Source organism: Poecilia latipinna, unplaced genomic scaffold (genome assembly GCF_001443285.1).
Source record: "Poecilia latipinna isolate Pla-1442-1.1 unplaced genomic scaffold, P_latipinna-1.0 Scaffold2003, whole genome shotgun sequence".
Lineage (NCBI taxonomy): Eukaryota > Metazoa > Chordata > Actinopteri > Cyprinodontiformes > Poeciliidae > Poecilia > Poecilia latipinna.
In genome coordinates, this window is record NW_015114619.1 from 165,926 (window position 1) to 180,575 (window position 14,650).

Here is a 14,650-nt window from a genome sequence, read left to right on the forward strand (position 1 = left end):
GAGAAAAATTTTTTTTTTAATTTTAAAAAAAAAAAAAAAAAAAAAAAAAAAAAAAAAAAAAAAAGACAGAGAATGAATTTGAAAACGAGTAACAGAAACACAAAAGAACCTGAATGCGGGATTTTCTCTGTTGCGTTCAATGGCGATGGCTTCAACCTCGGGGCCACCCTCCGCCACAAACCGGGCCAGATTTTCAATGATTTCCTGGGTTTCCACGTCCACTGGGGGGGAGACTTTAAGCAGCCTATTAGTACTGGGACTCAATTCACACTCTACTACTGTACCGTACTCAACTGGCCCTCACACAGCACCAGTCTAGAGCCAATAGGGAATAAGAAGAGGAAAGGGGAGGAGGAGCAAGGATGGACAGGGCTGGTGAATGGGGAAATCTTTGGATGTGAGGTTTTTAGCACAATAAATAAACAAATTAACTCAAATGAAACTACCTTAATATTCTATTTATATGTATGTTTTGTAAAGTTAGCTTTAGAAGACAAATAGCAGTGCATATCAAATACTGACAAGAGATTATGTATTACTAGATTCAAGTACAAGTAGAAATTTTCAAATAGCTGAGACCACCATCTGTCTTAAGTGACATTTTAACAAGAAAACTTTATTTCAAGGTTTTTCAAGCATCTTTACTAAGAGAACCAGTGAATGTGGCCGGCACAGTAAAGATTCAATTAAATGATTTGAATCTGCTGCAAGACCGTTGATAACTGCTAACAATGGAGACCGGACTTTGACATTTTACAGCCGACTCAGCTTTTATGAAATGGCATCTCTTCTAAAGCTGCTTGAGAATTATTTAAATTATTTAATGTTCTACCTAATAATATGCTGCAGAAAAGCAGCACAGTCTGTGTGCCCTAAATGTTTGTTTGAAAAAAATATATATAAAACAGATAAAAGTAAATAGAAGGTGAAGAACAAATTGAACTTTTACCATTTTCTGATTTATTCTCAAGTTTCTGCAAATTGTTCTTCAGAACTGCAACTTTGTGTTTGAAGTAGAGATACTCCAAGCTGCTTTTATCAAATAAGAACCTGCAAGGCAAGAAGAATAATGAATCCGTATGAGTATAGAAAAAACAAAAAACGCAATCTGTGTTAAACGAATCTGACCGAGATATTAAAACCTACGAGAACATAGGATCATCTTTGTAGTCCTCCATTGCCTTCTTCTCCAGCTCAGGTCCTCCTTCTGCCACGAAAGAGGCCATCTTGTTGATAATGAGTCTGGTGTCTGAATCCACTGGGGGAGAGACTTTAAGCAGGCTATGAGTATATTTACTCAAAAGGCACATATGACAATATGCCAGACACACGGCAACTGTTCCACCGGAGCACGCAAAGCAACCACTGAACTGTCCAAGGCAAGGAGCGGTCCACAGTCAGATTTATAAGATACAGGCCTTGAATTACCTTTCATCTCTAAGAACTTGGAGTAATCGGTCTCCTCTTCCTCATCGTCATCATCAGGAGAGGAAAACACGCTAGGCCTTTGGCTGAGAACTGGGTTCTTCTTGGGCTGGGCGTAGGTCTTGAACTGACTGAGCATTTTGCTAACTTTGACCCCGGGCCGCTGGCCGACCGAAACGCTTTTCTTCTGCAAAGTGTTTCCCAATGGAGATGGACCTGAACTTAAAGGAGCCTTGGAGTCACTGGTGGAATCTAGAAAGCGAAAGTTAAAACATTTTATGTATTCTGGTATCTATCACATATCCAATAATTTTTTTTTATTTTTATGACTCTCGTGAATAAGTTAAAACAACCACGTCATACTTCAAAGCATTTCTCATACTTGGTTGAAATCTAATGTGACATTAGATCGCCAAACAGAAGTGAAAGAATGTGTAATTTCAATAAGAAAACAATGCAAATAAAGAAACTTACCCGAAATATTGTTTGTTTTTTCTTTTTGCATCTTCATGAACTGCTGTAAGAAGCTTCCATCGTTTGCGAATTTATTTGAAGAAGGTCCCTGAGGAATGGGTAAACTACAGGAATAAGAAAACAAATCTCTTAGTTTACTCAAAGACCGCGAGAATAAAAAACAATTTCCCCAGAAAACACACTGACTAATATATTTAAAAATATTTAATGTCAATCCCAGTTTTGCAGATGTTTGACTACCTTGGAGGCAGGGACTTGCTTGCTGTCTGAGCATTCAGTTTTGCTTGCTCTGCCATTCTTTCTTCAATCTCCTTTTTCTTCTGAGCGATCAGTTTCTCTTGGCGGAGAATATTCATGTTCATCTTGTTTTTTTGCTGCTGACCTGGTTTGGACATCCACCCTCCTCGTCCTAAGACACATTTGAAAGCGCAACATCCAGCCATAAAAAGTTGAAGACGTTTTCTACTCAGAACTAATAATTATGAAGTTTACAAATGACCTAATCCACTTATTGGTCATTGATAATACAATTCGGGTGACTCAAAGGAACCCGAAGGAGGAAATTTCTACATAGGGATATTTTCAACAAGATAAAAATGTTGGTTTCCTTTTATTACTCATTAATTCAGAGCACTGCAATGTGATTTATACTGACTGAGTTTGGGCTAATTTGCAATTGCGAATCTACAAAAATGTCAGTCTCTACATGTGCTAAGTTGGAAGACTTGCAGTTATTACGGGAGCGAAATGCCGCTATTTAAAGCATTAGCGTACTAGCTGGTGTGTGAAAATAAAATGCACACTGCACTTTTCATACATTTATGCATAAAAATGTGAAAATTATTACATTTTTTTCCTGCCACTTTACAAGTAGACACTACTTTGTGTCGATCTGGCACTCAAAATCCCTGCATGTAAAAAAGGGATTTAAAATGGCTACGTGGTCCTGTGATAAGAACAATAAAGGGAGTGTAATATTTAGCCTTTTTAAGGCCTCAAAACCCAGTCATATCCATATTTCGAATATCAGTATCTCTTGGGAAACATACACATACTTGCGAGTATGGTATAGCTTTGTAGTTAATTTACTCTGGAGTGACACGGTGTATACTACAGTAATAGACAAAAGTGCTGAAGCCAAGGATCTTAAGATAATAGAAATTGCAACTGATATGCATTTCATTTATTAAGAAATCTTCATTGACTTAACTGGTGTAAAGTAAGGGCTAGTTAGTTCACCTGTCAGCTAGTTAACACTGGCTCACCAAACGATACGCTCAAATACGACATAAGCTAGGTAATTGCAAAACTAGCCGACCGATTCGTTTCGTCAGAAAGTGCAACTAGCATATTTATTTTTATATTACAGATACACTGAATAATTACCTCCATCGCCAGACTCCATGGTCGTAGATAGAGGATAAATATACAAAGAAAACGGACAAATTACAGAGAACGAGGCCTCCAGCTGCCGCAGTAGCAGCTAACGGAATGACGCTAACGTCAATTAAAATGCCACTTCCGGTCTGTGTTTTTCACACACTAATTTTCTACTTGTCAAATTGAAAATCATTTATAAATATTAACAAAATGGATCAAACAATAGACCATATATGTACAGATGCATTTAAAGGGATTTGAAGAAAAATGACAATTGTATGAAACGTACAGTACAAGTGCAATTGTCTAGCTGGAAAATTTGAAAGGAATATTTGTATGGAGACTTCTTTCTTTCTTTCTTTCTTTCTTAGAAGAAAAGCCGGAAGTTCTTTTATTGGTAATATTTACACACTTTACATTACACTCTCTGGTGCTGCTGTTTCCTTTTCCTGTCGCAAAAGCAAAAGTCAGGCTCTAGTGTCCCTTGTTGTTATCCGTCCGTACAGTAGCACTCACCCAGTACTAGAAATGGCCGAAGCCCCTCCACGGCCCAGCCGGTTTTTTTGTCACCGGTGTTCAGCAGAGATCTCGCCGCGTCTACCGGTAAGAATCACTGACACATATTTAGCTTTTGTGACGGGTGGGGAATCATGTTTGAACTGGTCTGGTTGCAGATGTAGCTCTTACAGAGCCTCGTTGAGTATCTGCTGGGGTTAAAGCCCTGTCGGTTCAGCTAACCCTTCAGGGCAGCAGTAGAGTGTCAGTGTCAGTAACAAACTTTAGGGATAAACTCCGGTTACAACCGAGTGTTTTGGAGGTGTATTTTCAGCGGTACTGTCAAATGAAGGTTCAGCTAGAAAGAAAAACCGTTACTGCCCGACGGATTTAATAATGGTGGAACACCATCAGGCTAACTGAGGTCAACTTGTTTGGATAAAATAAGATATCCCATATATATATACATATATATATATATATATATATATATATATATATATATACACACACACGTTTGTGTGTGTGTGTATATATGTACAGTGTATTATTATTCAGTCATTATTGCTGTTGTTCCAGCAGCTTGCCCCAGCTGTTTGTTGTCAAGCTATTCATTGGAAGCTTCTTGAATGTTACAGTAACATTTACTTTCTAATCAGCCTGCCGTTCGGCTCTTTGTTAGGAAATCAAACCGTTTAGATTTGTCTATAGTGCCTTTCAAAAGTATTCACATCCCTAAAAGTGTTTCTTTTTTTCATGTTTTTTTTGTTTGTCACATCACAACTAAATATTTAAGTGTATTTTATTGGAATTTTAAGTCATGGGCCAACACAAAGTAATGGACAGTTGTCAAGTGGAAAGAAACAGATTTTCTTTCTTTGTAAAATAATATTCCTAGCTTCGGGCAGCTTGTGATGCACTGGTTAAAATAATAATAATAAAAAAAGGGCATGGCCCATCACCCTGAGCACAACATGTTTATAGTGAAACAGTGCTGGCAGCATCATGTTGTGGGGATTCTTGTATTCAGTAGAGACGGAGGAGCTCGAAGGAGCTAAATCCAGATGGTTCAGATCCAGGCATACTCAGGTGTTCGAATGGTCTAGTCAAATCCAGGCCAACATCTAATTGAGAATATCTGCAAGATCAGAAAATGATGTACGTTGATGCTCTCCATCCAGTCTCTCCATTCTTTATTTTATTTTGCACCGAACATGTGCCAGGCAGGTAGAAACGTACCACAAAAGACGTTTAGATTTTTATTTGTAGGTGTTTATTAACAGCCAAAAATCACCATCATGTCAGCTTTTCGATACGATCTCGACTGTCTAGAAACATTACTAGCTTGTGCAAGAATGCTTGGCAATAAATTCAGTTTTTCTGATTCTTATTCGTAGGACTACACATGCCCACGCTGTGAGTCTGGTTTCATTGAGGAACTACCTGAAGAAACAAGGCAAGGATTTGTATTTATCTTACGAACCGTGTCAGTTCGATCTCTAAATGTCTGAGTCTTAGTTTCTGTGTTTTCTAGCAGTTCTGAAAATGGGTGTCCGTCCACGTCTTCTGCCAGCGATCAGAATCGCTCCAGCTTTGAGGTCAGTACGACAGTCAACCCAGTACCAGGAGAACACGTTGTTGCACACTGACCTGACTCTTTTGATTGTGTGATAACAGAACATGGATCAACATCATTTATTCACATTTCCATCGGGGTACGGCCCATTCGCCCTTGGGATTTTCGACGAAAACTTTGACATTCGATCGAGATTATCCACAGAGGACAACCGGGAGGCGGAGAACAGGCGAGAAAGGGAAATGGCTTCACGGCAGCGATACAGTGCGCGGCAGCCGCGGGGTCGACATGTGCCACGCCGGCAGGGTTCGCGGCACGAAGGAGTGCCCACATTGGAGGGGTGAGACATCTTAAATTGAAATTTTCTTAACATTTCCAACACGAGTATTCGCCTTTAATGTTCATCTTTTTGCTTTCATTCTAGTTGTAAACCAGATCACAATTCCCAAGCGACTTTTATTCAAAAGCAGACCTGGGTTGCACCCAAATCTGCTTTTAATCAGTTTAGTAAACTTGACATAATGTAGAATAATGCAACTCTTGTTCTTGTTTCTGAGAGCAGACTCTTTTTATGTCTTGGATCTTCAGCATTTTGCAGATCCCTTTTCCCCTAGAAATGACAGCGTAACTTGTTTCACTAAAATATTGCACCTGTAGTTTATTGTCGAGCTGACAAAGAAAATGACAAAATCTGGGGGTTGGACTGTGGGTTTAACGTAGAACAACAACATTCTTTTGACTTGATGATTTCGGTTCATCTGGCTGCTATGGTTATTTCAGAAATTAACCTTTTAGAAAATAAAACGGTCCCATTTGTGTTTGAAAACAGCAGTCTAGATTAAAACTGTCTGTTCTTGTACAAAACATTTTTTTTTTATTCCACACAGTAAGTTGTAGTAGTAACGTTTTTTTTTTTGTTGTCACTACTACAAACTTCAGTGTATTTAATTGAGACTATACATGATATGCCAACACACAGTAAGGGAAATAAGAGACAGGTTACATTGTTTTATACAACTAAAGGCAGTGAGTTGCGTTCATTTTTAAGTAGTGGTATTTGAGCAATAGGTGCTAAATATAGATGTTTGCCACACTTTCCAGATTTTGATTTGTGAAATATTTTGAATAGCCTTCCACTTCACTCTTTTGCACTACTTTCCGCTGGTCTATCACTTAAAATACATTGGAATTTATGGTCGTAATTTAACATTCTCTGCAAAACGTCAGAGAAACGCTGCATAGAATAAGCTGACATTTTCTGCTGGTTTCTAAATAGACCATAGCTTTAAGAAACACACAGACTGGTGTGCATTTTTTCATTCTTTATATGTTGTGAATTGCCAGTAAATGGTTCAAAATGAAGTAACTCTGGACACTCTCACTGCTATTAGATGTTACTAAGAGTGTGATGATAAATAAATTAATGCTATCCGTCTTCTCTTTGAGCAGAATCATCCAGCAGCTCGTTAATGGAATCATAGCACCTGCAGCCATGCCAAACACCGGGATGGGACCATGGTAGGGTTCAAGAAGTCATTTGTGAGATTGATAATAAACATGTGTTATTGTACAGTTTTTACAGGACTGTATTGTTGTTTTGCAGGGGTATGCTACATTCCAATCCAATGGACTATGCCTGGGGGGCTAATGGACTGGATGCTATCATTACACAGGTTTAATATTATCTAATCATTCTTCTGACTGCAGATAGAAAAAATATTTTAGATTTCAAATATTCAGTGGACAATTTTACAGTGCAGATTATTTAGCTAACTGCTAAAAGCACCCTCTGTCATGAAGTGGGGGGTTGTTGATTGTGAGGAGAGACGCAGAGAACCCAGGTTATGGTGAAGATAATGAATTTAATGATGAAAATAAGCTCAACAGTCCATACAGGCAGCACGGCAGAGACTAGCTCACAGCTAAGTACCGGTAGCAACTGATTCACAGGACTAAACACGAGAGCTGACACTTCCAGGACTTAAACAGTTCTACTGGCGAGTGACGGACACAAACGACGATACACACGACGAGGATCCGACACAGACAAAGACAACAGGTGGGGTTAAATACACAGGGAAGGTAATCAGGGAACGGGATACAGCTGGGAGCAATCAACAGGGAAGACACAGAGACAGACTCACAGGACTACACAGAAACTCAAAAATAAACACACAGAAACACGGAACATGACACCCACAAAGAAGCAGTTTATTTGTTTATAGCATTTGTTAAAAATTCCATCCGTGTACTTGTCACATACTAAAGCAAAACATGTTTTCATGCTACTTTTTCTGTAACTATGAAAATGTTTCTGTTTTTTTTTTTTGCTTTGCAGTTATTAAACCAGTTTGAAAACACCGGTCCTCCGCCAGCTGACAAAGAAAGAATAAAGAGTTTACCCACCATTTCCATTACCCAAGAACACGTTGGTAAGTTCCTTTTACGCCATGGCGTTGTTGTTTGAACTCAAGAGAAGCTTTAATTTATAGTGATGTGTAGCAAAGCTCAACACACTGTTTACCCTGAATGCACAGAATCGGTCTGACGGCTGTTTCTCTTTGCAGCTTTTCTCTGTGACTCTGCGTTGCAAACATACACAGACAGATGGCATGTGGCTTTGTGTTTGTCCAGGTGCTGGGTTAGAGTGTCCTGTCTGCAAAGAAGACTACAGTGTTGACGAGAGTGTTAGGCAACTACCGTGCAATCATTTGTTTCACAATGATTGTATAGTTCCATGGCTGGAGCAGGTATGGATATTTGAGAGCGTTGCCTTTAACTTCATTTCAAACCTTACTGTTGCTGATTATTACTAGTTACAACAATCAGAGTATCTGTGTCCATTTAGGCTGAAGTTATTTATTAAAGAGCCCGTGCAGTAACAAGTTAATATATGGCTTGTATATATTTAGAAAATATTTGTGATACGTCTGTCTTTGATCGAATTCCAAACAAAACTCAAAACCTCCCGCTGTGGATGAATTGGAACAATTCTGCAATGAAAAATTGATTCCAGTTGATGCTGCATACGCTGGCAAAAAAATTTTTTTTTTTTTTTTTAGATTAAGTAGGTAAATACTTTTTTCACATTAGGGCAAATTGGTTCAGATCTTTTTAGCTCTTTTAATAAATAAGTCATGAGTTAAGCATTTACTCTGGTAATCTTGGTTTGAAACATTTAATCAAAAAGACCAAAAACAGAAGGAGGCAAATGCCTTTTCACAGCACTGTAAATAGACACGGTATGTTGATGAACACTTTTGATCCTTTTCTCTTTCAGCACGACACGTGTCCCGTGTGCAGGAAGAGTCTTAGCGGTCAGAACACGGCCACAGACCCACCGGTGTTATCAGGAATCAACTTCTCTCCACCTTCCTCCTCGTCCTCTTCCTCTCCAAGCTCACCTAGCAACGAAAATGCAGGGAGCAACTCATAGGCTTTCTCCCCCTCCCCCACCCGTCTCCCTCCCAATGTCCTCCTTCACATCTGACGGCACTGCACCCCGCTGAGACCCTCCAGCTCCTCTCTGCAGCTGAGACCACAACAGTTTTATGTCTCAATTCTCGGGGACAAGAACTTTGACTTTTAGTCTTCATTCCACCCCTCTGTGCCGAACAGACGCTGGGTCCAACCCCTGCTGCTATTGTTACTAAGTGTATGAGGAGTGAAAGAGGAATGTGAAATAAATTAGAGGTGGGATTGTGACCTGATCAGAAGCAGTATAGAACTAGAGTGGACTGGGTTTTTGTTTTGTTTTGGTTTTTTTTTGGTGGGGGGTGGGGGGATGTCCTCGTCATACGGCGGGTACACATTTTAGATGAAAAAACTATCAACAAAATGCTCTTTTTAAAACAAAAGATTGCCAGAGGTAGTGGACTGACTCTTTAGATGCTCAGATTGGAAATCCTCTGGAAAAAAACAAACAAACATGTCAACCATCAAGCAACCCAAGCCTCTCGGGGGGGAAAATGAGGCCGTGTGTCTGATTTTAATTTATTTGCTTCTTTATTTTGCACAGGATTCTGACTGAGGGTGAGAATGTGAATCTGGATAAATTTACTGTACAGAAAAGGCAAAGAAAAAAAAATCCCATAAAATTAATTATGCAGGATCTTCCCCCCCCCATTTTCTTTTATTACGGTCCGTTTGAGAAGAGCTCACTCATGTGTTTGCTATATCTTGACGGTAGGGATGGTTGCAGCTTAGCAGTGGACACAACTTTTATTTTTTTAGTGGAATTTTTTTTTTTTTTTTTTGCAAACTTGTGCATTCACTGAAACACAACGTACGCAATGTTAGTTATTAAGAAGAAGAAAAAGCAAATGGCATGGGATTATTTTACCTCTATGGAACTGGCCAAATGAATTTCACAAAATAAGTGTTATTTTATTTGCTGAATTTTTGTACAGTCACAATAAAGTACTAAAAACAACCAATTCCAGACTCCCCATTTTTGATGCACGGATAAATAATGTTACTGACGTCAGAGAAGATTAAATTTTAAATTGCTCTAATTTTGATGTTCAAACAGTGTCGCCTCATTTAGAGAGATGTTTTTAAAAAAACCGTCAAATTCATTTATATTTATGAATCTATATACAGTCTTTTTTTCTCTGTTTGGCTTACTCATCAAGAATTACATTAGCATGGCATTCTTGCGGTATTCATATCTTGTCCTTGTATTTTCATAACCACAAACATCAATATATTTAGTAGGAATTGCATATAATAGACTAACATAAAGCCATGCAGTAATGCATACCTCTACAGGAGATCTTTCCTGCCTACAGCCACCACTACCTAATGTAACTCTTTCAATAATTTCCAACAACATTTAATTTCCCTTTGGGATTAAAGTTTTTTTTTATTACAATTTTTATTTGAATTGGAATTTAAGTGACTAAAGTGGAATGAAAATGGCGCACAAGTTTAAATCATCTTAGCAAAAAGCACTCCACCAAGGATGGTTGGAGAACATTAGTGAACTGCTTTGCTTGATGAAGAAAATATATTGAAAATACATAACAGACGCTCAGACTAAGGCTGAGAATTTAGGGTTGATTAACATCCAGGTGGAGGATGAGTCACCGGATCAACCTGTGAGGAGTTTCGTGTTTTAAATTACCAGGTACACCTAATTGCATTTTATTGCTGAAGCTTTCAAAGTGCCACCAGCCGAGGCGTTGGCACATTCTTGAGTTTCAAAAAGCTGTTTGGTTGGATTTGGTGACTTGTTTACGCGGCCACGACAGAGAGAAGTATTAGGAAGTATTGAGTAGTTAAAGGGAAGTCCAGTGAGTTGTACAACTGCGATTAAAAAACTTTAATGTAGAAGTCTATTCCGTTCTTCTTCTTTGTTTTCGGGACATTTGTGTCACACCAACAAGGTCATCACTTCATCTTCCTTATTTAGGAGAACATACTTCACTATGATCAATGAATGAACCGTATTAGGATGTGTCTCCACCTGTGTACCAAAGCAACATGTTTCTAGGCCAGCAGCTCCACCTGTTTGCTTTATTCTGTCATCGGTCTTTGGCTATCTCTTTCAGCCATTTGTTGTTAACTATGAGAGTTAGTGTAACTTTAGGTATAGGCAATACAACACATCCCAGTGCAGCAACATCGGGCAAAGAGAAGCAGGAGGTGGGCAGAAACAAATAAACGAACAAACAAACAAAAAGAGAACAGAGATGAAGCTCATGACTTCCCAGCGCTGACTAAAAAAAAAAAAAAAAAAGAGTAAAAAAATGAAAAATGAAGCAGAAAATGCTCTTTTGCAAATCTGCTTACTGGCTTTGGCAGTATTTTTTCTTCACGAGTGTTATGTGCTGGTGTTTGTCACCACAACAGTTTTTCTAAAGTCTCTAGAACCAAATCTGGGTCCAAAATTAGAGTGTATCAAAACTAGATCAGAGAAAACAGGCTAAACACTTTATCTCCACTCTGTGAGACCACTCGATTATCATGGCCTAGATGTGTAAGAACGGTGCGCTGTGGTTCCTCTGGCTTTGGCTTTCGGCACACATGCTTTCAAGATGTGGGAGAGGAGATCCTGCTCACGCTACTGTACTGTTTAAAACCAGCTTGATATGTTTTTATAGTGAGGTAAGGAAAGGTTCACTCAACTACTGCTTTTCTAATCTATAACTCACCTGTCACGAGGTAAATCTGACCATTTGTAATTGACAATGAGATTCAACATTCGTGTGTTTGGAAACTGCTCTGCTGAACTGAAAATGGAAATAAATTCATAAAGTATTCTTCAAATAACTAGAATACTTCACAGTTTGTCACAATAAACTCACCAGATGTAATTTCTTGGGATTTTATGTGATTGGCCAGCTTTAACTGTGAAGTGAGGTGGCAGCATCAGAGCCAGTGACTAACAAAAAGCTGATGAAGAGAGTTGGGTCTGTTGTGAGGACTGCTGCTCTGCAACCTCTGGAGATCGATGAAGGACTCTTCATAAAATGAAGAACATAACAGGCAACTCCGAACATCCTCTTCACAATGCTGTGATGCAACAACAGAGTGTCTTCAGTAAAAGGATGCTTACAGATCTGCAGCACTACGGACTCCAACAGATCAGCCCCAACCTCAGCCGTCACAATCTAAAACGACTCTTTGTCCATAAGGTCAGATTCTGCAGTGCGTAAATAGTAGTTTTTCTGTCGTCCTTCTCCTGAGTTACTGCTTCTCTGTTCCACCTTTGTTTGGATTTTTACCATTCAATCATACTTTAACTTTGCTTCTTATCTCTGTGTTTTTGTTTTTGTCTTGATGATGCTGTCTGTAGAGTGTGCCTTAATGCACATTCGGGTGCTCAGCAATGCCACTGCGATAACTCCCAACTAAAAACCTAATGTGGCTGACAAAAGCCCAGCATTAAGTTCAATGGCTTGATCTGTTATCCTGAGTGAACTTCAGGAATGAACTGCAGGAATAATTTACAAATACAGATGCAAGTTTTGTTTTAATTTATATGATTTCTGATCAGGCCAAACCCTAAATGATTTGACCTTCTCCTTACGCTTCCGCTTGTGACCATCTGCTTTGGGTCAGAATAGATTTTGTGTAGCCGCTAGAGGGCGCTAAACACATGCCTGGGGCACCATGACCAAAGGAAATTGTCATTGTCAAAAAGGAGTGTAAAAAAAACCCCGAGTTAATGTGAACGTTTAGTAACACGCGGTGATTCAGCGTTTTTTTTTTTTTTTTTTTTTTGTTAGCTGGTTTATACGTTGGAATGTATTCAGATGATTATTTCAGGTTTGACCGCGTTCAACCTGAAAGTCGTGACAGGCGTGAGCTGGAAAGCTCCTTTAAAGTTCGGTGATATGTGCATGATTTACCTATAGTTCTAATTAGTTTAGATTTTCGTAAACGACTCGTTTAGAATGGTGCTTTGTGACAGGTGACTGAGGGGAGAAGTGCAATAGTTTGAAAAATAAAAAAAAAGTCACGTCCACCCCTCCCTCTCTTTGTCCCTCCTTTCTCCCCACTGTCCCTTTTCTTCTGCATCCCCCCTACCCCTACCCATCCCTCGCTGGCTGGCCTTTCTCAAAGATAATTGGAGGCAAAACTCGATATGCTCAATGTCATGGACAGGAACGAGGTCTCACCGGCGTCTGCTGTCACCATGAAAAAGAAGGCGGTGGGCGGCAGCGGGTGCAGCCACATCAGCGGACCCAAGGCAGCCCCATCCAAATGCTCCAGAAGCCCCAGCGGACAGAATTGCTTTAACCCCGGCGCAGCCAGCGGTAGCCAGCCCGGATTGACCAGCGACGTCGTGATGGATGAGACGGAGGACGGAGAAGAGGAGTCCAGGTTTCAGCATCCGCGGCTGCGCCGAGCCGGGGGGAGCGGCAGCAGCGGAGGTGGAGGAGGAGGAGGAGGAGGAGGAGGCGGCGGCAGTATCAGGATGAAGAACTTTACGCCAGGAGGGGGAGCCGCGTACTCGGCTTCCAGGAGAAACTCCAACAAGGAGCTCTGCCTTACGCACACAGAGGACGTTCCCACCGCCTCACGGCCCACTGCTGCCTCCAGAGCGACCGAGACACCCTGTCCGGGCGATGCTGCCCAACGCGGCGAGACCTGCGGAGCGTCTGGGGCGGAGGCGTCGGAATCTGCGGTCGGGGTAGAGGTTTCCAACGCGACAGCGGGTGATGGTCGCAGCGGCGTCGCTCCAGCATCCAGCATGAAATGCAACAAAAACGGAGAATGCAGAAGGGACTCGGGTACCGGGAGCCTGCGCTCAATAATCCCCAAGCAGGAGAAGCAGACAGCGGGATCGGGGAGAGCCGAGGACGGAGGCGCTGCCAAGCGGGGAGCCTGTAACTCGACCACCGCCAGTATGGACGGCTCGATCACGCCAGGCGGGTCTCTAACCGGAGGGCAAGGAGGAGAGAGCGCCAACCCGGGCGCCACCCCCGTGTCCAGCGGTGTGCCTGAGAAAAAGGACTCCAAGGTGTCCTTTTCCAACGCGCCGAGCCGGAAAGCCTCCTCCTCGCTGCACGGCCCGACCCAGACTCAGACCCAGCAGCCGAGGAACTCTGTAACTTTCCAGAAACAGGAGGATGGACCGCCGATTGTGCCCGCCGAGGATGCGGAACCTCCTGGCAGCCAAGCCAGCTTCATGCAGCGGCAGTTCAGTAGCATGCTGCAGCCTGGGGTCAACAAATTCTCCCTGCGCATGTATGGCAGTCAGAAAGCAGTCGAGAAGGAGCAGGAGAGGGTAAAATCAGCTGGAAACTGGATTATCCACCCTTATAGCGATTTCAGGTAAGAGACGGGGCTGCCATTGGTTGAAGTGATTAGAGGCCCGCAAAGGTCCTCATCTCCAACTTACTTTACACCTGAGTGTAGTGGAGGCGCAGGAAACACATGCATTGTTACCGTCCAGCGCTACCTGCGGCTGGTGTGTCATTTCAAACGTATCTGCATACAATTTACCAAAGAGATGCCGTCGACACCCCATCCCCCCCCCTCGCTCCCCCCATCCCCACCCCACGAAACAACCTGTTGTCAGGCACTTTAGCGAAGAGTGTCCTCTCAAGGTTGTAAACAAATCCTCTTGCAGTCGGAACAATAGCTCGTCTGGGGTGCTCTCGCAAGCCAGGCCTGCTATTACATCTCGACTTTTCACAACAGCACGACGCTCACATTCATCAAAGAAGGCAGCGCTCCGACGAGATGTATTGCTCATCACGCAAAAAAAAAAAAAAAGTCTTTATTAGAACAAGAAGGCGGCTAATGATCGCGTTAACATCGGCTCTGCGACAGGAGCCATGCTGACAG

General features: G+C 41.4%; 3 protein-coding genes across 6 annotated transcripts in view; 2 read left to right on the forward strand and 1 right to left on the reverse strand.

Moving 5' to 3' along the window:
* sugp1 (SURP and G patch domain containing 1) overlaps positions 1-3,417 on the reverse strand; it is an 11,208-nt gene extending 7,791 nt beyond the window's left edge. The window contains exons 1-7 of one of the 2 annotated variants that reach the window (XM_015016292.1): positions 3,286-3,417; positions 2,140-2,308; positions 1,900-2,003; positions 1,429-1,677; positions 1,147-1,270; positions 950-1,050; positions 110-233 (exon numbers count right to left, since the gene is read on the reverse strand). In XM_015016292.1, coding sequence (XP_014871778.1) covers positions 110-233; positions 950-1,050; positions 1,147-1,270; positions 1,429-1,677; positions 1,900-2,003; positions 2,140-2,308; positions 3,286-3,304 — 890 coding nt within the window. In that variant the 5' untranslated portion in view covers positions 3,305-3,417. Of the gene's footprint in view, positions 1-109; positions 234-949; positions 1,051-1,146; positions 1,271-1,428; positions 1,678-1,899; positions 2,004-2,139; positions 2,358-3,285 lie in introns of those variants that run through there. The other variant, XM_015016291.1, reaches the window with a different exon arrangement.
* Positions 3,418-3,726: 309 nt separating this feature from the next.
* On the forward strand, positions 3,727-9,786 carry rnf126 (ring finger protein 126). Of its 2 annotated transcripts, none has more exons than XM_015016272.1 (9): positions 3,727-3,882; positions 5,172-5,230; positions 5,309-5,372; positions 5,452-5,690; positions 6,800-6,868; positions 6,954-7,023; positions 7,689-7,782; positions 7,985-8,100; positions 8,631-9,786. In XM_015016272.1, exons 1-9 carry the CDS (start codon positions 3,808-3,810, stop codon positions 8,784-8,786), a joined length of 942 nt encoding a protein of 313 aa, XP_014871758.1. In that variant the 5' UTR covers positions 3,727-3,807; the 3' UTR covers positions 8,787-9,786. The 2 variants fall into 2 exon arrangements, with proteins under 2 accessions (XP_014871758.1, XP_014871759.1); XM_015016273.1 differs by having other exon boundaries at positions 5,312-5,372.
* A 3,087-nt stretch (positions 9,787-12,873) lies between these two features.
* LOC106935692 (potassium/sodium hyperpolarization-activated cyclic nucleotide-gated channel 2) overlaps positions 12,874-14,650 on the forward strand; it is a 47,963-nt gene continuing 46,186 nt past the window's right edge. Inside the window, exon 1 of one of the 2 annotated variants that reach the window (XM_015016269.1) lies at positions 12,874-14,134. In XM_015016269.1, coding sequence (XP_014871755.1) covers positions 12,942-14,134 — 1,193 coding nt within the window. In that variant the 5' untranslated portion in view covers positions 12,874-12,941. The remainder of the gene's footprint in view (positions 14,135-14,650) is intronic. The other variant, XM_015016271.1, reaches the window with a different exon arrangement.